Below are 22261 nucleotides of genomic sequence, written 5' to 3' on the forward strand. Positions count from 1 at the left end.
GATTGCAGGAGGGTACTGTAGCTCATACAAATCCATTTACACCAAAGCCTTTGAAGTGAAATGCACATCAGAGGATGATGTGACAAGATGACAGTGCTTTTGCCCTTCTGGCTTACTATGGCTGCCTGTCCAATGTTGGAGATGACAAACAGCTTTACACAAAGTTTGCTTCTAACTTTCTTATCCAGTTTGGAATCCTTTGTCAACTAAGCTTTATGTTTGGGACTGTCAGGCTAGCCCTTAGAAAACTTGCACTGACCTATTTCAGTCCTTCCAGACAGGCCTCTGAAATAAGCTGGATGACATTTCACTGTTAAACATCTCAGCCCAAAGGAGAATAAACTAACTGATACTACCTATAAAATATAGTTTTTTAAATGAGTTAACTAATTTAATTTTCAGTGTCAGAGCAGCTTTGTTTATTCAGTGTCCATGGAAACAACAATGAGCATGGTCATAAAGGTTTTCTTAGGCAGAAAAGATAGTGTTTACTTTTCTGACATCACTGCATTACATGTTGAGATGAACTTAATATTTGTTAAGTAGTGATGCTAGGTTTCAAAGGTATCGCCCGCATTGTCTTTCAAACTTATTTGGTTGTTGATGTCTGAATTTGGTTCAGTTATAAAGCACAGGAAAGAGAAGTGACTGTGACGTTGAGGCAGCTTTGTGTAGGAAGGTTTGTTCAGTTGCGTCAAACTTCTTGCCTAGCCTGGGAAGACCATCCTGATGACGTGAGCTCAACACTGTTTCATCCTCTCTATCAGTCTGACCCTACTGCCACCACATACACTTTCCAAAAATTAAAATCCAAAATCCAGAATAAATCCAAAATAGAGTCAATAACATTTGAACAAAAACAAGGGTATGCACTTGCAGATTTTCGCTGACTGGACCTTGCAAAAGTTTGGTTTATCCATTGGCTTTGTTGGTGATGAAGATGTTCCCCACTGCTTTGTTACTCTGGCTGAAGGAGTTTGTCTGTCAAGTCGAGAACTCCTGCAAGTCCAGACTGATACAGAGAGTGAAACAGAATTTAGATCTCATGTCATTAGGATGGTCTTACCAGGCTACTCTTCGCTTTTCTTATAAAGACATCAAGTGTGCTTTGGCCAGGAATCTCACACTGGTAAACATTCTGGCTGCGCTCGCTGCCTGCTCTGAACACCATGATAAACGCTCTCCTTGTGTGATCAATTTCTTTTTAGAAATTCAGAATTTTATGTTATTTTAATTATTGGTTCATAATATTATTCATTTTCAAGCATAAATTGTGAAAAACTGCTACAGATTTGAGCTCTTCTCAGATGTGAGGATTTAGTCTTTGTCATATATCACAATAAGCTGATTATCTTTGGACTTTGGTCAGAAAGCGAAACATCTGAAGACGTCACTTTGGGCTCTGTGGAGTTTTGAGATTCACTGATATTTTATAGACAAAAAGACACTGGTTAAAAATAACAAATGACTGAGTAGTCAAACATGTTTCGAGTCATAGAAAAGATTTTATTGATCAAAAATGAAATTTATCACATCAGGGGCTGATTCACTTCATCAACATTTAACCTACAGGATGGGGGGGGGGGGGGGGGGAACGACACTATGTGACCGACCTCAGAGACCAACACAGTGCCTTAAATTAGTTTAAGAACAGATAAAAACACATAAACCTCCCCAACAGTCACACTAACAAGCTTCTTTATAGGCACTTTAAGTCTAAAGCAACAGATTCATATCAACTGCACACATACAGCAAGTTACGTCATCTGGAGAACTTTACAGTTCATTATACGCAACTCAGGCTTTTAGTAAGGGCTGCACAAAGCTTCAGTAAGAATTGTGGATCAACCGAAGAGCTATTAGCAGCTATTCTGGTAAATTATTAATTATTTAAGACATTTTTAAAGCAAAAAAGTGAGAATTTTCTGTTTTCTATCACAGGAAACTGAATATATTAGGTTTTGGTCTGTTGGTTGGTCAAAATGGGACATTTGAAAATACATATTTTACTTATCTCTGATGTTAAATCAACCAGTTAATCAAGATATAATGTTCATTTTCATTATCAACTGTAACAATGGGTTCACGACCATTACTGTCAGATGAGCTCAGATACTCCTTCGGGTGGTGTGCAGGTGTTTCCTGTATAGCATTGGCTATCAAAGCTGATGGTTTAACTTGCAATCCTGTTTCGGTGTTATTTGATTCCTAAATACAAATATGTGGATATTTTACCGAATCATAACTGCTGTTTTTTCAGTTATCTTTCCATGTTCCTCCTGGTAACTGCAAGAGTAACCTCTGGGACAAAAGTACAAGTCGCTCTGGTCGTCCAGGGGGAAATCACTGGTCTTTAAAATGTCAGCAGTAGGAAAAAGTTCCCTTCATATGTCTCATTTTGTTTGACCAACAGTGCAAAACCCATTATCATTCAGTTAAATATCACAGAAGAGGAAGAAAACAAAAAAATAGTCACATTTAAGAAGCAGCAAGATATTTTTTCCCCACATTTGCGTTAAAAACTAAATGACAAATGAATCGGCAGCTGTTGATTTCTAGTTTGTTGACCAATTTATGTTTCAGCTCTAATTGGCAAATTAATCATTGATAAAAATATTTATTAGCTGATGTTTGATTAGTTGCTCATCGAATCACTCACTCTTCTTCTACTGAAAGCTCGACAGCTGAACCTCGACAAGATGCACGACCTGATTAATAAATGCTAATAAACTCTGTTCATTCTGAAACACACCAGCCTTATCAGACTCCAAAACCATCTCTTACATCCACTGGAGTTAAAAAAAAAAGCAGCAGTGTGTCTAGTGCCCTCTGCTGTCATTTATTACAACTACAAACTCAATCTGACTCCACATTAAGCCAGCCTTCTGTGCCTCTGGACAGTTTCTCTCATTTGCTGCGTTTTGGCACAAAGCAGGCAGAACATCAAAGTGAAGGCCGAGCTGCTGCAACACAACCTTCAGTCTCTGGTATTTAATACAGCGTAACTCTGAATCCATGCTTTTACATGCATGTGTTTTCTTTAACTCTTCTACTTCTTTAAGGCTAGATGACTAAAGTGACACTTCCAGCATGAAGTTAAATCACCAAGGCAGCTAGAAGAGATGACAACACCTCCAACCAGTTTACGGAAAAGCCACCAGAGTTTTAAATGACATTTGGTGGTGAGTTTTCATTTTGAATGGTCATTAATGGACACCAATCTATGGACTCCTAAAGACGACTTGGGCCTCTAGTTTCAACACGGTTACTCGCCTGGAAAGATGAGCTAACAATCACGAACCTCCCCAGTTACAGAGAAAGGCTCACTGACAACCATCAGTCTGCAGACAAATTAGCATTCACCTCCAGCTGCACACCCTGAAATATGAAGAAAATGTGTCAATTGTGCTGTCTTAGTGTTTTAAAGTAGCTTATGTGAACTACTTCCAATTATGTGTGCATTACAACAAAACAGTGTGTTGATTTTTTTCCCCAGTGTGTCTCAGTATTTTCAATTAGCACATAAAAAGAACAAAACGATAACACAAAATTCAAATCTAGCCATTTTACACATGTGAAAATAGAGGCCCAAGTTTAACATATATTCTAAATGTACAGAGATGTGTAAGTACTGCTGCAGCGACACAGGGTGTTAAACTACAGACAGTTGATTTTCAGCTCTTCTGGTGGCTGAATTTCATGTTTACAGTTACAGACGCCCCTCAGAAATATTCCCATCCCTTCATTTCTCAACAGGCTCACATCACAACACAGCTCAGAGACTTTTAAAGCCCACAACAAGTTCCCAGTTTCACCATACTCCCCAGTCCGGTTACAGGCTATAATCTCTCTTCATACTCTCCTCCATGTCCTCACACTACAGACGCAACAGACACAAACAAATATTGATTGAAAGCACAGTGGTGACAGGTCTCCAGTGGATCCTCCTCCTAAATCTAACAACGCTTTTCACTGAAGTGTTTAGACATTTACCTAAACTAGACAGGAAGCAGCTGTTTCTGTGTTCATGAGCGAAGGAGTCACCAGCTGGAGGTGGGTGGAGGCAGGACGGAGGTGGCTGGAGGTCACCGTGACGAGCTCCTCTCCTTGCTGACGCAGTCGTCCTGGCTGCTGGTGTCACCATTGGCCGCCGTCCCACAGGTCCGTCTCTTCTTCCTGCGGTGGGACATGGCGTCCCCCTCAGAGCCTGATGCTGCCTGCAGGAGGACAACGTGTTCAGACACACTGATAAACATGTTACATGTGTATTATGTTACAGGCGTCACATGTGAGCACCTGTTGGCTGCTTCACACTGACATGTGTGACCCTGACATTGACGATTTATATAAGCAGGGATTTTAACAGTGCGTTCATACTGGTTTGCAAGGAGCTGGTAAGTTAAGCTCTGGAATTTTGCACAATTTCAATATGACAACTGTACTGTTTAATAGTGAACTTTTTGGGAGGAAAAGACATGAAAAAAAGGAATTCTAGGTTTTAAGGCACATTTTGGTTAAAAGTACGCCCATGTAATTAAACTGTAACTATGCACTGCACTCAGCAGCACTCTTCCATCACAGGTACAGATCACAGATCACTACTGTCTGAGTCAAAGGAGTACATGCTTTCAGGGAAGGTTTCATTATATTACTACAGTAATACAATTAATGAGAATTTATTGTATTTTACATTTTTTATGAGATGAAAGTTATTATTTGAGGAGAAGTCTTTGTTTTTGATTTTCTTTATGGTCATAGAGAATGTTTTTTGTTCAATACAATGTTAAATGAGTCAAACAATATCAAGAAGGCTCAACTAAACTGTTTTTTTTTTTTTAACACTTCTACTGTAATATAATGCAATAATGCTTGCTTATGATAAGATAGAAGGTGGCGGCACGGTGGTGTGGTGGTTAGCACTCTCGCCTCACAGCCTCACAGCAAGAGGGTTGCCGGCTCGATCCCGGGTGTGGGAGCCCTTCTGTGTGGAGTTTGCATGTTCTCCCCGTGTCAGCGTGGGTTCTCTCCGGGCACTCCGGCTTCCTCCCACAGTCCAAAGACATGCAGATTGGGGACTAGGTTAACTGGTAACTGTAAATTGTCCATAGGTGTGAATGTGAGCGTGAATGGTTGTTTGTCTCTATGTGTCAGCCCTGTGATAGTCTGGCGACCTGTCCAGGGTGTACCCTGCCTCTCGCCCGATGTAGCTGGGATAGGCTCCAGCCCCCCCGCGACCCTCAAGAGGATGAAGCGGTTAGAAGAAGAATGAATGAATGAATGAATGAATGAATGAATGATAGAAGGTTCTATCTGCATGTGACATAAAGACGGAGCTTAATGCATCATACTCTGAAAGCTGTGCCCATCGGATGGAAAACCAATCAGAAATTTTTTTTTGACAAACTCAATATTGTCGGTCTATCTCAGTGTCACTGACGTTGTTTATCTTGGAGAAATGATCCCACTAAATGGCCAGAAGTAAAGTACTTTGATATTTACAACAACTGGATAGTATTGGCGGGTAAGATTATCAGTTACCCTAACAAAGATCAAAACCAGGCTTGGCAGAGCTCTGTTAGCTTCAACCTCTACACTGTGTCTCGCCAGATTACCCACTTCAACTTCCGGTGTTTTCACATATAGTCCTTTTTAAACAAACCAAACTCAGTCCTCTTGAAGTGCACCAAAAAACAGTGGACCAACATAAAAGAGACTCAGTTCTTTCTGAGTTCACATTGTCAGTTCGCTTTCTGGACAACTTCAGCTCTGATGGGGCCTCATTTCTTTTTCTGTTCACACTATAGCCTATACATAATATATATGTTGATGTAGATGTGTTTTCACTTTGACATGGCACTGCAGTGCAGTCACGATGCCCCTCACTTTCAGATGAACTTAAAATTGGAGGGAAACCTTAGTGTTTCTGTGCTGTAGACTGCTCCTGTTTGATGTATTCTGCATTCCACATCTGGAGATGTGCAGTATCCTCTGTGCACCAAACTACTTCTTGTTCTGTGTCTTTGCAAGCGTTACAGAATGAGGTAGTTTTGTCTGTTTTTTCAAGCCAGTCCCAGTGCAATAGCATGTGATCTAGAGGGCTAAATACAATGGCAAAGAGCAAAGCAAACCTAGAGTGCTTTGTGTTCACAGTGCACAGGTTAAGCCAACCACACTGCCGGACTTGATGCAAACTTGGAGCGAACCTCGCTTCAGAGAGGTCTGAGTCCTCTTGGAATGTTCTCATATGTGCAAAAAAGAGTCACCGTTCTGAGTCTTTCTGAGGCTGAGCTCTGAGTGTTCTTCATCCCTAATGTAACGTCCACTTTTGCCTTTTTAAAGGCTCAGTTTTTTGAGTCAGCAGCTTATGAAAACTTAGTTCTGGATTAATTATCCTGTTGGTAGCACATCCCACCACACAGAGGCTTTAAGCCATTTTGTTGTTTGCTAGCAGACAAAAATGACAATGGGGCACCTTCACACATTACAAAGTCAATGGAGAGCAATGAATTGTTTTCCCCTCCAGAGTGGGTTGGACCTAATTGTGCCCTGTCTCTATGGTAAATACGGCCTAAACAAATAACCCTATTGTTGCATTTCATTTCTGTTATTTCCCATTAATTCCCACAAATTTCTTTTTAATTCCCATGTAAAGTTTCCACCTTGAATATTGCAAATTGCAAATTTTGCAACCTTAGTTCAGACTCAAATGTCAGCAGAACTTTGTCTGTCTCACACAACAGAAGTCACTATGTCTTACTTCAGCTTTTAACTCTTTGATTTGCTGCTCCACGACAATGACTGTCAGTTCTAATTAAATGAAAGACGGCTAACATTCCCTCTTCCAGGTGTCCACGGGGAAAGGAAGTCGAGTGGCGATACCGCCGACCACAGTCACTTGACAGTCATTACCACTATGTAGAACTGGTTTATTACAGAGAACGGCAGGTTATCAAACAAAAGCTGCATTGAGTTTGTGCCCACAATTCAAACTGTAAAACATGCTTTAATAAAATGTTAAATTTGTATGTATTTACACAAGAAATGGAGTGGCCAAACATGGTCCTGGCTTTACTCCTAAAGGTGTGATAGTGATGGAGATCAGTAGGGCGATCCATTCTGATTGATCTATAATCAGAGGATGTGTGTGCTCTATTGATTACTTTAAGTCTCTACGGAGGTGATGTAATTATGTAGAGATAACTACTGCAATGCAAAGGTTTGAAATTACTGTGTTGTTTCATCTCAGTGTTTTATTGTTAGTATTGTGGAGTCTCATGGTGTGTATGTGTGTGTATGTGTGTGTGTGTGTGTGTGTGTGTGTGTGTGTGTGCACAAGATAAACTAAAATGTCAACCCAGCTTTACATGATATTACAGTATGTCTCACTGTATGCAGTCTTTAAACCAAACCCCTCATAAATTACACAGATACCTCAGTGTGTGTTTATGTTTGTGTGTGTTTAAGCACATACATCAGAGTCAGAGTCGGACGAGCTGGAGGATGATGATGATGAAGAGTCGCTAGAGCTGTCCGATGCGATGCCCGTCGACTCCTGAAGGTCCACTTTGTCAGCCAGCGCTGCCAGGTCTGGCCTCTCCTGCTTTAAGATTCTGGAACAACCAGGAAGAAAACACACACTTTGAGTAAGTAAATCAAAACTATCAAACATTTCTTTCTAATTACAAGGTTTTCTGAGTACAATGACATCTGCATTTACACGTTTTACCTTAGAAAGATACCACATTATCAACACGTTACAAGTTCATAACAGGCTGAGATGAGATCTAATGACTTAGCTACAGAGAAATGTTAGAAAACAAGACATAAAGCTGTAAAACATTCACAAATTCTATTAAGATCTACTATAAATATGTATTCAAACCACACCTCTACGTATTGAGTCTGCATGTAATGTTTTATTAATGACATAACTTGTTCTTATAACTACACTAAAATGCCAACCTTTAGACACATTTTTAGTCTTTTACAAATATGTATTGTGGAGATCTCATGCAGTAAAATGTAAAATGGTGTACTGAGGCTTTAGCATTTAGATTTGTTGTGTTTTGAAGCATCACTGTCCTGATACACAAGTTTCTGTCATTTTACCAGAACTCCCTTGTCCTGTAGTGGACAGATACATGTCTTTATTCTCACTTACAATGTATTTCAAATGCGATTGACTAAAACAACTTAATCAATTTCCCAAAGAGCGCAGGTAATGAAATTGTAAATTTAAAAAAAGGGGTTAAAAAACTTAAGAAAAGCATCTCACTGTGAATTAATCCAAAAACTGTCATTGCATACAGAAAAAGCCAACACTGTGATTACAGCCTTACATAGCGTCAAAATTCAGTTTATTTCAGTTTAGACTTTTTCCTGCATTTGGAAGACTGGCAGATGTCCTTGGATGTGTCTAATCTCTGGTGCATACTACTAAAAGTCTTCAGTGATCTACTCAGTGTGTTTCTGATGTGAAAGCGATGTTGAATCCTTACCGGTACCACTTCCTGGAGAGTTTGGGTCGCCCTCGGACAGTTTTGTGCCACACGATGGGAAAGTTGGTCGTGCTGGCAAAGTTCTGAGTGACGGCGATTGTTGTGTCCAGGTTGAGGACCACGTGCCACCAACCGCCTGTGGACACATGGCTAGTTACCATTAACAACAGAAACAAACAAAACAAGCCACTGCTTTGCTTCATTTGTCATTTACAACATCATTTTCAGACTGCTGACATGTTGTGTGGCTGCTTGTTATCCTACTATACTACTATTAAATGGAGAAACCCCTGTCCCACCGTCCGTCTGTCTGTCATCATCCGTTTTCCTCCTCACTGCTTCGACCTACTTCACCTCGGTCATGTGCAGACAGCCACAATGCCGTTTTTGCATTTTTCCCACATTTCTACTGTTTATATTCGCATTTTTGTCCACTACCCAGTCATGCTGTGAGCACCATTAGCAGCGCGAGCTGCGCATGCATGGAGACCACTTCGAAAACACCTGCGCTGGGACCACAGTTTGGCTGGGAAGCCTTTATCTCCAACACTTGTGGATCGAAACCTGTATGTGTGTACCTGTGTGCCGCGCATGCCTCAGTGCCGTCAGCCAAGCCATGTATTTTGCCATAAAGCATGTTTCTAAATACAGTGTGCATTGTTTGTCTTACATTAAAATTTATTACACAGTGCATTTACAGTGCTCTGATTTTGCACCTCCTCTAATATACTGTTTTTGATTTCTTATTCCTCTACACATAACACATCCCCAGGTATGGACTAGTTATGGTTTAATTACAACTTGCTGATATATCTATAAAATAAAACATATTTAAGATTTTGTCAAGAATACATCAATAAAGTCCTGAACCGTGTTAAGTTATGATACACTACAAAGCAAAAACAAAAAACTAGTAAAACGAATCTTGTGAACAATCTATTAAATATTTTAGGATGGTATGGAGCTAGAACAGTGACAGTAAGTTTTGGCAACAAAAATAAAATTTGGCATTAAAAAAGGAAACACTGGCACTGAAAAAGTTTGAGTGACAAATGAAACATGCAGGCATTCAAAACTATATTATTTCATCTAGCTATTTTTGCATTCTCAGAGGTTTTTCACTGACAATCTTCAGATTTTGACTTTGTCACTTTTTTCAGTGTCAGGTTTTTCTTTTCTTTTTTCTTTTATCAGTTTAAACTTTTTTGTTTTGATGTGAAGGTAGGGCTGTTGCAATAACTGCAATTGCATTAACGCCCCTTTGACAAGCCAACCATGTTGGATGGCAAGCAACTGCCACAACGGCTTAGATTATGTTTTTTTCCCCATTTCATGGGGCTAGGTCCTTGTTTAAGACTTCAATGTGTCACGGCAGTAAGGGACTATTCTGCGCTGAGCGCTGCATGTTTGAGTTTTTCTACTTGTTGCCAAGAGTTAAGAAAATGTTTGGGTAAAATGCTGCAGCTGCTCATCACTGTCAGTTTTTACCCAGCCATGCATGGAGGATGGGCAGCACAAATACCCTACCACAAAGAAAAACTGTCACATCCCTGAACAACGCCAATGGAGGAGATATTAATACTGAATTCACACAGAATGGAGGGTGTATCCAGTGGTCCCTGCGTGCTTTACGCTTTCCTTCATCCAGCATAAGACTCCAGCAAGTACTCTACATTTTGCCGATATTCATACTTCCGCAGATATTTCGTATCATAGCAACAACAAAAATCCCCGCAGAAAAAAAAAACTGCGCCCCCATTACCCCTCAGTCTTTCCCACACACTTAGATTCTATGTGTGGTTGATCAGTTTGTGGTCAGATCAAGGTGTTAATACCACATTTTGCTCTGTTAAACGACCCTAGTCACTGCTTCACCACAAATTCTTTTGCCACAACAGCCCTACATGGAGGGAAAGGGTTTGAGGAAGAGGCGGAAAGAGAGTGTAGTTTACATATAATCTGCACAGCATGGAGAGAATGTTACTTTTCTTGACCCACAGTCCGCTCCTAAGCCACCGGCATCACCGTACATCCTGCATAAAGTAATATCTTTGATGAGTTCATCTGGAACTCCCAGAGTGCAAGAATGTAATTCTTTTCATCTCTGCCGATGTTCAGCTTTAAAAACGGGCTGGTTCAAGTTAACGCCCATTTTCAAAATGCATACATGTCACTCCTATAGTCTGTGACAGTCCAAAAATATTAGAAAACATGAACAACTCTCTCCCAAACCCAAAAACTAGAATGCTAAAATTCAAATTTGTGATGTCATAAAGTATAAAATCTGGAGCTGCTCTATAGACAATGAATGGTAAAAGATGTTCTAGATGACATTGAGAGCACTCATGGGAACAATCTGAGTATATGGAAACATTTTCTGTTCCAGAGCTGAGAACACTACAACAGAATAAAGCTTATTTGGTTATACAGTCCCTCCAGAAAAACGCAATTATGCGATCGCATAATTCAACGCATAATCAGCCAAAGTCCGTATATTCATGCAGGGGCTGCATTTTTTCAAAGACGCCGCACTTTCGCCGCATAAATCGCCAATTTCCGCGTAAAATGCGCGAAATATGCGGGGCTTGCATGATTTCATAATCCTCGCATTTTCGTTGCAAGAGGGGTTTTCCTTGTGAACGCTCTCTGTAATGTACAAACAACTGTTGTGTCTCTCTGAGGCTTGCTGTGCGCGTCACGTAATGAGACAGAGCGCGCACTAGGCAGAGTCGGTGTGATGTTTCTTCTCTTCCTGTGGGGAGGAAGGAAGAAACCTTCCAGTGAAATAACTCTCGATCTAAAAGAGCTGGTTATGATTTTAGGCATGAATGTGGGATTCGGCCTCAGAGTAGCTGCGCTCCCGTTATCTCTGATAATGAAACAAGACGGGGAGACTGAAAGTGCACATAAATCACTCACTCTCTTACGAAGTCAGGGCTAAGAGAAGTGCTGTCTTTAATGACAGTAGTTTGAGAGAAATTTGTGACAGAGGATCGAAGGGAGGTTCTCCTAGAGCGTGTAACACCAGGAGTAAATCCCACTGCGGTGCCAAAGAGCGCGACAGGTCTCTGTCACCTGACTCCTTTCAAAAAGCGCTTAACCAGCAGGTGCGCAAAAACGGATCTCTCTCCATAGCCTTCATGACATAATATATATTTTATTTATTTATTTTTACATAAGTTGTAGCATATTCTAGCTACAGAACTTGTTTGACTCAGCAATGTTTTGTAAGTTTGAGCCATGTGTTTATTAAGGTCTGAAATAAAACAAGATGAGAACTTAAATATTTCCTGCACTTTCTGTGATGTAGTATGCTTGCTTATCATAGGAAGTAATTAGAAATGACTATATTAAGGCAGTAGCCTAGTGAGAACAGGGTGTTGGGGGAATCACTTTTTTTCCTCTTTTTCATCAAACCGCAATTTTTGCAAGTTCCCGCAATTTTTACAAGTTCCCGCCATTTCATCGCATGAAACTGCATAAATATCCCGCATATTCCATCGCATTTTTTAAGAAAACATGCCGCATAATCAAGGATTTTTGCCCGCAACAATCACAAAAAAAACTCCGCATTTTTCTGGAAGGACTGGTTATAACAAAGAAAAAGCATCCTGTGGGTCCACAAAATCAGGATCCCATTCTTTGTCTATGGAGACACTCCGACTAAATTCTTGATGGCATCACAAGTTTGATCCCTCCTTCTCTGTTTTCTGGCTCTTAGAGAGGGTAGCTCGTGTTCACAAATATATTACCTAACAAGCCAGCCGCCATTTGGATTTAGATGTGTCTATTCGTGCAGTTACAGTACCGATGCCTGGAGCAGCCAAAAGGATGAAGACCCACTCATCGCAGCTATAACTTATCACATTTTATATATATGACATTACATTACACAGCATCTATTAATCTTGTCGAATATGTGACATCCTAATACGATGAATTCCATTTTTGGTTTACTGAGAAGTGCCACTGATTTCTGCACAATGTGTTATATAACCTATAACCACATAAAGCAAATTAATAATGTAGTACTGTGCACTGGACATTTGGACAATTTCCTCATATTTAAACTTATGAAAATTTGTAACTCTATATATCTTCAGTGGATTTAAAACAATGTCAGGAATTGTATGCTAGACCTGTGGTGATGCTGGAGGCTATGGAGAGGACTGTGGGTCCAGAGGAGTGACATTTTCTAGTATGTCCTCAAACCACTTCTGTCCACGCCAAACCAGTAAAAAAAAAGTAAAAAAAAAAAAAAACAAAACACTACTGACACTAAAAAATGTCATGAAGAAAAAAAAAGCTTGACTGGAACAGAAAAAAACCCCATCAGAATAAAACAGTTTTTGATATGTCTGTGTTCATTTTTCAGTGGAGAATTCTTCAGTGCCAATGTTTCTTTTTTAAAGCTAAATTTTATTTTGATGCCAAAACTGTCTGACTGAAGCTGTCTAAAGCTGTGTGGGTCAAACTATATTGTTGACTACGCAAGAGGATAATATACACCACAACAGTCAGTCAACAGACATCACACACAGATTATTGTTGTCTGTGGGTTAATCTACAGACAGACAGGTGAAGTCTAAATCCTGGGTTTAATCCAGCTCTAGCATTAGATGAATTTAGGTCACATTGGTTTCACTGTGTTGATACACAAAGATATCTAAACTGTCAACACACTAGGGGTGTAACAGCGCTGATACCGAGATCGAAATCACAACACAAATGTACATGGTCCCCATGTCGCCATACATTTCTTCCAGTTAATCTTTCATTCATATAAGATCAAGGTGTAAGAAACTTCACTGGGACATCCCTACTTCTTAGTACGATCAGTTCATTGTTGGTTTGTGTGTTATGGGATTTGTTGACAAGAAGAAAAAACGGTTATTTCCAGACTCTAGTTAGCTTTAGAGCTAACTAGAGTCTGGAAATACGACAATGCTAAACTCTAATAGAGCTCTAAGGACTTTGGTAAAACAATATTTTCTTCAGAAATCTTTTCTCAGAGGAATCACAGGCAGTTGAAAACCTGGTGGAGGATTGATAGGATTTAGAAAAAGTTTCTTCACTGACCAGGCACAAAAACGGTCTCCCCAGGTTTTTGGAGGATCTCCAGCGGTGCGAACTCTGGAGGCCAGTTCGGCTGCTGCGTTCGAGGATAAACCACGTTGAACCAGGTGATAGCCTCATCCTGCTGGTTGCCACCATCCTCTCTGGTCACCTTGATCAGCTCCCGGGGTGTGTTGGTGGGGAACAGACACCACCTCTTGTGTCCTTGAACGAGGGCATTCCAGGCGCTGGTGCCCAGTGGATCGATATGGATGCCGGTGCCAGAGCGGGCCGGGCCCATTACAAACCACCTATGAGGGGACCAGAAGACAAACCGGGTGAGCTCTAACATCATGTGTCACTGACACATCCCCCCCTTTTTCTTTTCACCACTAAAACTTGTTGACAGTTATCAAGTCTGTCAGATTGTATTTGCTCATTTTGTCCCTCTCAGTCTGATTATTTCATTCATTCATTTTCTGTGTGTGTGTGTGTGTGTGTGTGTGTGTGTGTGTGTGCGTGTGTATGTGTGTGTGCGTGTGTGTTGGGGGGGTGGGGGTCACGGCTATAGCCAATTTAGAGTCACCACTTAACCTGCATGTCTTTGGACTGTGGGAGGAAGCTGGAGTATCCTGAGAAAATGGGGCTGACACAGAGACAACATGCAAACTCTGCAAGGAAGGGCTCTGGGGTTCAAGCTCCCCACCCCAGGTTCGAACCAGGGACCCTCTTGCTTTGAGGCGACAATGCGAAACACTACACCACTATGCCACCAGTCTGATTATTTGATATTTCTGTCTGCTAAGATAGAGCTGATTTTACCCGCTGAAAGTTTCTCATTTCTCTACAACTTATCAGGGAAAAGTAAACACAGGGATAATCGACAGAACAAGATAAATGCTTTATTTTGACAGTGCATTATGTTTATATTACTCCATAATTTACAAATCATTTTATTACTTTTGTGCACTACGGTGTTTCCCATACATCGATTTATTTGTGGCGGCCTGCCACAATATCAACATTGAACGCTGCACATTAATTTTTTTTTTTTTTAATTTTTTGTAATGAGACCAGCAGCTCTGTAGCTCACTCTGTCAGTTGGTCTGGTGGTCGAATGGTTGGCTCACAAAATTCAAAAACACCCTTGGCAGCCACAGTTTTTGCCCTAGGAGGCTGAAATTTGGTCAAGTGTGTGTATGTGTGTGTGTGTTCATGCCAATTGGCTCAAAGGGGGCATGGTAATGCATGCAGCATTTTCGAATCTGTGCTTGTTTTTTTTTTTTACTATTTAAAATCTGATAGTCAATTAAATACATTATTAAAAAATGGCTGTGATGCAACTGCCTCTCTCTAGCCCGTTTCAAACATGCACTGCAAACCTGACATCATCTAGACATTACCTGAAGTACCTGTATGTGAGAATGCAAATGTCCGAATCAGTTGGATTGGACATTAAATCGTACGTTACCCACCCAGCTCCTTAGTACAAAATCCGTGGATATCCGATTGAGCCCATGTTTGAATAGAGCAGGTGATAAGTGATGGAGAATAAACAGCAAGTGACTGGGCGTTCTGATGATGTTTTTATCATGTGACTGACGCAAAACTGGAAGAGATAATGAAATTCAGGAGCTGTTAATGACCAAATTACGAACCGGCTACGTGACTGCGGTGTAATCCATGTCACATCCTACCTCCTGCACGCTCTACCCAGGCGCTACCCCACCACTAAACCAAATGGAATACTTCTAGTGGGAGACATCACTCTGTAGCCTCGATCTGATTGGTTACACATCATGAGTAATAGCCTATCAATACTGAAGACTGCCATGTCACACATGGACAAAGACAAATGCACATTGGAGCTGTTCTGGTGAATGAGCAGAGCTGTGTGTTGAAGGAAAGGCAGCAGACATTACTAATGTTGTCATAAACATCATGATCCTCTATGCTGAAGTTGCAAAAACACACAATCAGGGAAGGCAGAGAGCAATACATTTTGACCCAATAAATAATGAGTCTGCTGCTTTTATCATTAGAAAATAAATATCTTTATGTTTTGACAAATAAGACACATGAAGACATTTGGGCTGCCCCTTGAAAGTTGAAGATTTAAATCAGTCAGAGACCCCTCAATCAACTGAGACTGCTTAATGTCAAGTAGTTTATTTATTTGGCTTAAAGTGTACTTCTGGGGATGTTGGGGTCCCCACATTTTGCTGCAGAGTGAGTGCGCTTGACTTTCACGCTACTCTTGGGTACAGACAGCTGCGTACGTGATGCAGCAGCACAGAGGAGGAGAAACTTTCTACCGTAAGGCTCCGAGATAACAATATCTTCTCTCTTCTGCCTAGAATTTACAGCTCATAGATACCAAATACGACAGTGTCTCTGGCTTTTGTTTGATATCCAGTGTCGACAAAAATGTTTCCGTTTCGCCTCTTGCACACTTCCGATCTGCTATTAGCCCTGTTAGCTTGTTTACTATATTACATGAATGCCGCTGTCACACTGAACGTCCCGCTGAACCCTGCTAAAACTTTAAAAGTTAATATGGGGGGAAAATAAATAATTAAATAAATTGTTGAACATTCCTGAAAATATTCTGAGCTGGGTGCAGCCTTAGAAGAAATTACCAACTTTTCACATTTTTTTAACCTCTTATACACTTAACAATTAATTGATTAGATTAATAGATTCATGTTAAATGAAATGATTAATTGGCCCTAAGTTACTGTTATCATTTAACAGCTACGTCCTGTAGAGTTTTGTTGTAAACAAATAAAAGTGCATTGCTCCCCTCATAAAACATTTACAAAAGCCAATTTTTTAAAAGTATTTCAAATCTAGCAGTAGCTCCGGGGTGCTCATGGGGGTCTAAAACTCCACAGAGAAACTTTATTTAGCTGAAAAGTTTAATTCACAAAGATCAAACCTGTATGGTGGTCTGCGCTTCTCTCCTGCAAACTGGAACAGGTCATCCCTGAAGAAGATGGGCACCTGGTAGTCCTCCAGCAGCTTCCTGCGTTTGGCATGTTCGCCGTAGCTGCTGTCGAAGATGTAGAGCGGGCTGTCATCCCTGGTAGTCTCCAGATACTCCATGTAGTACTTCATCTTCATCTTCACTGAGTATCCATCGTTGTCCTCTCCACACTTAAATTTTTGGTTGCGGTATTTGCGTTTGAGGCGCTCCAAAGTCCATTTCTCCTGAGCCGGCCAGTTCTCCTGGGCATTGAGCAGGACAACAGGCTTGTAGGGCCGCTCGAAACGCTGGATGAACTCTTCAGGAGTAAGATGTCGGGCATCCACACGCTCAACGTTGTCCTGTACACAGCATTTATCAGTTTAGTGTTGTGAAGGCATTTCCAAAGTTCTCTTTTGTCCATCTGAATGACAAAATAATCTGTCTGTTACACTATAAGACTTTTAACCTAATATATGCCTAATCTTTGAGCAAAGACATGTCCATCTGTTTCTATTTGGATTAGGAAATGGAGTTGTAGCTTCAGAACAGCTGTGCTGTACAAAAATGGAAACGTATTTATCTTTCTGAAGACTTTAAATATAAACTGGGGCTGATATCAGGACACAAAGCAAAGGGTGTGTGTAAATGAAGAACACACTCCTGTGTTGAGGAATGCAGGTCAGTGCTGTGACACAACTCTTTTGTAAATTAAGGGCACTCCCAAACAAACTATGGCACAACATAACAACACATCAGCTGTGGCTACACCTCAACTCACTTTACTGAGAATGAGAGTTTCTTCTAATGTTACATCCTTTAAATAACTGCAGCTCTCCATTTTGTTTTTCTGTGACTGTTCACGCTCCTGCTAATATTAGTGACAGACCACTCACAGCTACAGGTGTTGACTTCATGCAGGTCTGCAGCCCGGTTGCGAACCCTGTTCTATAAAGGATAACTTCACAATCTGAATATTCAAAAGGTGTTACTTGTTGTATTCATTCCCCCTGTTCATATTGACCATTAAGAGATCAGTGGTGGAATGTAACTTTACTTAAACATTGTACTTAAGTAAAAATCTGAGGTACTCAGCAGGAATATCTGTACCTCTTACTGCACTACATTTAACTGACAACTTTATTTTGCAAATTAAGATGTTTACACATAAAGCATAAGAAGAGTTGACAAAATATGCTTTGTTAGATATTACACTCCCCACAAATGTGAAGATTTGCTGCTTTTCCTATTACTAACTGTAATACGTGTCATGTATCAGTAATAATGCTGAGGTCTGAGACGTTGGTTGGACAAAACAAACACTGTGAAGGTGTCACTTTGGGCTCTGGGTAAATTCACATTTTTCTCTCTATTTTCCCAAACCAAACAATTAACTGATAAACTGAGAAAACAATCAGTTGATTAATCCATAATGAAAATCATTGGTTATTAGTTCAAAATAAGCTCCATCTCAACCAACTAGAATATTACAATCCTGCTTTTACTTTAATGTAGCAGTTATCATAATCTAATGACATAATATATAAGAGTAATACAGTCGGAAAACGTTTTTATACTTTAATTTATTTTCTAATAATACTTAAATATTTATATTGAAGTAACAATTTCAATGCAGGACATTACATGTAACAGAGTATTTTCACAGTGTGGCATGAGTATCGTTACTTAGTTTAAGAATACGATTACTTCATCCACCACTGCATATTGGTAGTGTTAAGCTATGTGAAAAACAGATACTAACGTCTTCAATGTAACGTACAATATACAAACCATAATAAAGCTGTTAACATTAAGTGTGTTGAAAAAGTAAGATAAAAGTGGTCAGAGCCTAAAATCAAACTAATCATATCACAGGACTCAGGGTATCACCGGCTCGGTGTCTACGTGACAAGCTGCACTCATGCTGCAAGTTGCGGTTAGCTCATGTTAGCTTAGCTTCAAAAGCTACATTGCCAATTACCTTCACGGTGCGTTGTGACACGTCAAAAGTCTGGTGATAGTCGTGTTTTATCCAGTCTATTGAATCCTTCAGTTCGGGTCTGGCGCTCCGTTTCGCCTCTTTAATCCGCTTCTTACTTTTATGGTTCATTCCTCCTCTGAGTGTTACCGCTGCTCAGCTAGCTATCGAGCTAACACGGGGGCTACTACAGATACACATTCACTAGCCTGAACTGATACCCGGCTAGCTGCGCTCTACCGACAGTCTCACCTTATGTATTTGATAAGAAAAGAAAACTACAAGTCGGTTAATGTGTTAAACACGTTTTCAAATATGTACAAACAAATGTGAGAAGATTTAAGAAATATGCCCGCACTGAACAGTTTGATAAATAGCTAACAAGAAAGGCTTGCCTTGCTCAATGCTTAGGCAACTGATTGACAAACTGTAATGCCCGCCCCTTTTACAGAGTAGAACGTTAATTGGCTACAGTGTCCGCAAGAGCAAAACGTTGATTGGATGAAATGTAGAATAAGCCTTCCCGCCAGGCATTTACGCTGATTTGATTGGCTGTGAAAGCGTCCTTCTTGTGTTGTGGTCGATGCGGAAATAGACATCTGTAAGCATGGCAGTTCGTAATAACCTATTAATACAAATATCAATGAAATTGCTTTCTACGAATTTTTCATAATAGGCGATGAAGTTATGTGATTACATTTTTTACTTACCCGCATGATGGATCCCAGTGGAACCGAAACACCTTGCATAGCTTGCAAAGATTTCACGTTTGAAGACAAGAAAAACACACAGGAGTCACTTTCCGTTTCCATACCTGAGGTGTGTTTGAGTTTTTAAATATATCATTATAGTTCATGTACAGCAGTTCTTTATAGACTGCTTTGTGAAAGTGACTTCAGCTTACGCCATAAATTAGTCGCCGTCCTGGTGCCATGTTGTGCTGTTTTAGAATCAAGTTGCTAACGCGTGAAAAATATGTGAATTTAAGATAACACTATGTATGTAAATGATATGCACTGGTTAGAAGAACAAACACAGGGCGGGTATGGTACATTAGAGCCCTCCCCTTCATTCGGCATACATCCAGTAATAAGATGTGATTATTTAAATAAAATGTGAACGTAGATAACTGCCATGCCTCTTATGGGTAATTGAAATTAACCGTGGGTGTATAATTGGTTTGTACCTGCTACAACAATGAAGAGATTTTAACTTTAGACTCATGTCTTCAATTCGGCATACATCTAGTACCAAATTTGTCTTTTTATGATGAAAAAAAAACAAAACTGAACTAATATAACTAGATTGCTTCAACAGAGCCACCAGTCAGAATACGATGCAAACACAATGTACAGTGAAACAACATAGTTCATGTTGGATGATGTAGATGCCAATCTTTAGAGGACCTTAAATAATCTGTTCAATTAATCAAATGTCTGTCTTAAACTAGTCTGGCACATTTGATATGCAGGCATCATTAAAAAGATGAATATAGGAGTTATGTTTTGTTATTATTCACTATTTCTTGTTAACTAGCAGTTTATTTGCGTTCTGCACTCTTAGGTTCTTGATCCACAATATGGAATGTATGTGTGGCCGTGTGCAGTGGTGCTGGCTCAGTATCTATGGACACAAAGAGAAGAGCTGATACACAAGACAGTGCTGGAGGTAAGAAGGAAAGTTTCATTTCACATTTCGGATCTGAGACTGAGCTGCCATCTTGGAAAAACTTTCTGAGGTCTCCCTCCCTCTCTCTCCCTCTCTCTCTCTCTCTCTTTACACAGCTTGGTGCAGGTGTGAGTCTACCAGGTGTGGTGGCTGCCAGGTGCGGTGCAAAGGTGATCTTGTCTGACAATGCTAAGACTCCACTGTGTCTGGAGAACTGCAGGCGCAGCTGTGAAGCCAATACCCTCCATGATGTGGGAGTGTTGGGCATCACCTGGGGGGAAGTCTCACCTGATCTTGTTCTGCTTCCTAAACTGGACATCATCTTGGGATCAGACGTCTTCTATGAGCCACAGGGTTGGTTCCATATACTTGTGGCCTTGTAGTAAAATATGTCAACCTGAGTGACTAAGCGTTTGTACCCTGTTTCAGATTTTGAAGATGTCCTCCTGACTGTTGTTTTTCTTCTAAGAAAAAACCCCAGAGCTCAGTTCTGGACCACGTACCAGGAGAGAAGGTGCTGAAAAAATACAATCATATCACACTTTTTAAAATACATTTTGAATAAGTGCCGTACTTAAGTACAAATTTGAGATACTTGGAATTTACTTTTTTCATGCCACTTTATACCTCCACTGTACTTCATTTATCTGACAGCTTTAGTTTCTTCACAAATTGAGATTTTTGCACACAAAACATATGAAGAGTTTATAGAATATGATGTTTCATTGTAAATTAAAATACCCAACAGTTTTTTAACCTTGACGTTTGTGGTTTGTATCACTGCCTGTGTTTTAACCTTCCAACTTCTCCTCTTCGGTTCTCAGTGCCGACTGGTCGATTGAAGCGTTGCTCCACAGGTGGAAGCTGAACTGTGTCGACATTCAGCTGGAAACATTTGATGCAGATAAAGCTGAGCTGGCTGGATCGACTCTTCCAGGAAACAAAAGCATTCTCATGATGATCATCACACTGAAGACAGAGGATGCTGGACTATAAACGTTTCCCCAGAGGAAATAACAAGATGTTGATCACATTATCCAGACTGGTCTGTTTGACATCAAACTCAGGAAAAACTAGATTAGTTGTATCAACAGTGTTTAACTGTTGTGAGTGATTACAGGGATAAGAAAATGTCTTTGTCATAGAAAAACATAGAGAGAGTAATATAAGACATTATTAAACATGTGGGCCTATAGTTCTAAAGAAAAGTCACATTTCATACATTTAATAAAAGTGTGTTTAAAAAAAATCCAGATTAAAGTGTTTTGAATGGAAACTTGAGAATGTTATGAAATATCACCCTGCATGAGTATTTTAAACACACTTATAGTTCAGCTTTTATTTGGCACATCTGCAACATTTATATTCTGTCTTAAAAGGTGTATTTTCTCTTGTGACCACCAGAGAGCAGCATCTCATTAAACAACTGCAGAGCACTCATCAGCTCACATGTGACAGGCGCAGTAGTGTATGTCAGAATGGTTTTCAGATACTTTACTATTTCCATCTAATGCTACCTTATACTTATGTTTTACTATATTTCAGAGGGAAATATTGTACTTTTTACTCCAATGCATTTAGTTAGCAGCTGCTGCCATATTTAACACACTGTTAAAGAAGGATCCAGGGCCCCCTTGTTATGTCCCAGAGGTCTGTGAGTTCTGTTTTACCAAGTTTTACCAAAGAGACATTTCACCTCTAAATGTCTTACATGGTTTCTGTTCGATAACTACCCATTAATTATCTCACAACCCCTCAGACAGCCTGTTCTCATTCCTAGGGCATCAAATATAGCAGCTTGGTCAGTGGCCATTAGCATCTGATTCTGAAGCACAAGACACCTGTTAGCTTCTGTATGAGAGATACCGAGCTTTCAGCTAACTCAATTTAAACACATCTGCAACAATGACATAGTATAAAGAGTGAGAAAGTCGTGGGAGGTAGGGAAGGAGTGGTGGTGGATGGGTCAAACAAGCAAGAATTTTAGGTTCTTACAGAAAATAACCTCTGTGGCAAACATAAGTTTATGATCCCTACACATTTGGTTCAGCAAGATAATCTTTACCACTTTCATGATTTGATTTGAAATGTAAATGC

General features: G+C 40.1%; 2 protein-coding genes across 2 annotated transcripts; one reads left to right on the top strand and one right to left on the bottom strand.

Moving 5' to 3' along the window:
• Positions 1-1485: 1485 nt before the first annotated feature.
• On the bottom strand, positions 1486-18940 carry jmjd6 (jumonji domain containing 6, arginine demethylase and lysine hydroxylase). The gene is made up of 6 exons (XM_049561581.1): positions 18500-18940; positions 16492-16880; positions 13578-13864; positions 8499-8634; positions 7472-7610; positions 1486-4217 (listed from the first exon to the last, which is right to left on the bottom strand). The coding sequence occupies exons 1-6, from the start codon at positions 18626-18628 to the stop codon at positions 4086-4088; spliced, it is 1212 nt and encodes a 403-aa protein (XP_049417538.1). The 5' UTR covers positions 18629-18940; the 3' UTR covers positions 1486-4085.
• Positions 18941-19057: 117 nt separating this feature from the next.
• On the top strand, positions 19058-21458 carry mettl23 (methyltransferase like 23). Its single transcript, XM_049561599.1, has 5 exons — positions 19058-19315; positions 20060-20164; positions 20281-20518; positions 20594-20678; positions 20989-21458. Exons 1-5 carry the CDS (start codon positions 19211-19213, stop codon positions 21158-21160), a joined length of 705 nt encoding a protein of 234 aa, XP_049417556.1. The 5' UTR covers positions 19058-19210; the 3' UTR covers positions 21161-21458.
• The last annotated feature ends 803 nt before the right edge of the window (positions 21459-22261 follow it).

The sequence above is a fragment of the Epinephelus fuscoguttatus genome, linkage group LG19, assembly GCF_011397635.1.
Source record: "Epinephelus fuscoguttatus linkage group LG19, E.fuscoguttatus.final_Chr_v1".
NCBI classification, from domain to species: Eukaryota; Metazoa; Chordata; class Actinopteri; order Perciformes; family Serranidae; genus Epinephelus; species Epinephelus fuscoguttatus.

Coding starts and splice junctions, on each gene's coding strand:
- jmjd6 (XM_049561581.1), bottom strand. CDS start 18,628: ATGAACCATAAAAGTAAGAAGCGGATTAAAGAGGCGAAACGGAGCGCC. Junction 13,865..16,491: donor AAGCGCAGACCACCATACAG/GTTTGATCTTTG, acceptor GTCCCCTCATAG/GTGGTTTGTAATGGGCCCGG. Junction 7,611..8,498: donor CTCTCCAGGAAGTGGTACCG/GTAAGGATTCAA, acceptor TGGTTGTTCCAG/AATCTTAAAGCAGGAGAGGC.
- mettl23 (XM_049561599.1), top strand. CDS start 19,211: ATGATGGATCCCAGTGGAACCGAAACACCTTGCATAGCTTGCAAAGAT. Junction 20,165..20,280: donor TACACAAGACAGTGCTGGAG/GTAAGAAGGAAA, acceptor CTCTTTACACAG/CTTGGTGCAGGTGTGAGTCT. Junction 20,519..20,593: donor CGTCTTCTATGAGCCACAGG/GTTGGTTCCATA, acceptor ACCCTGTTTCAG/ATTTTGAAGATGTCCTCCTG.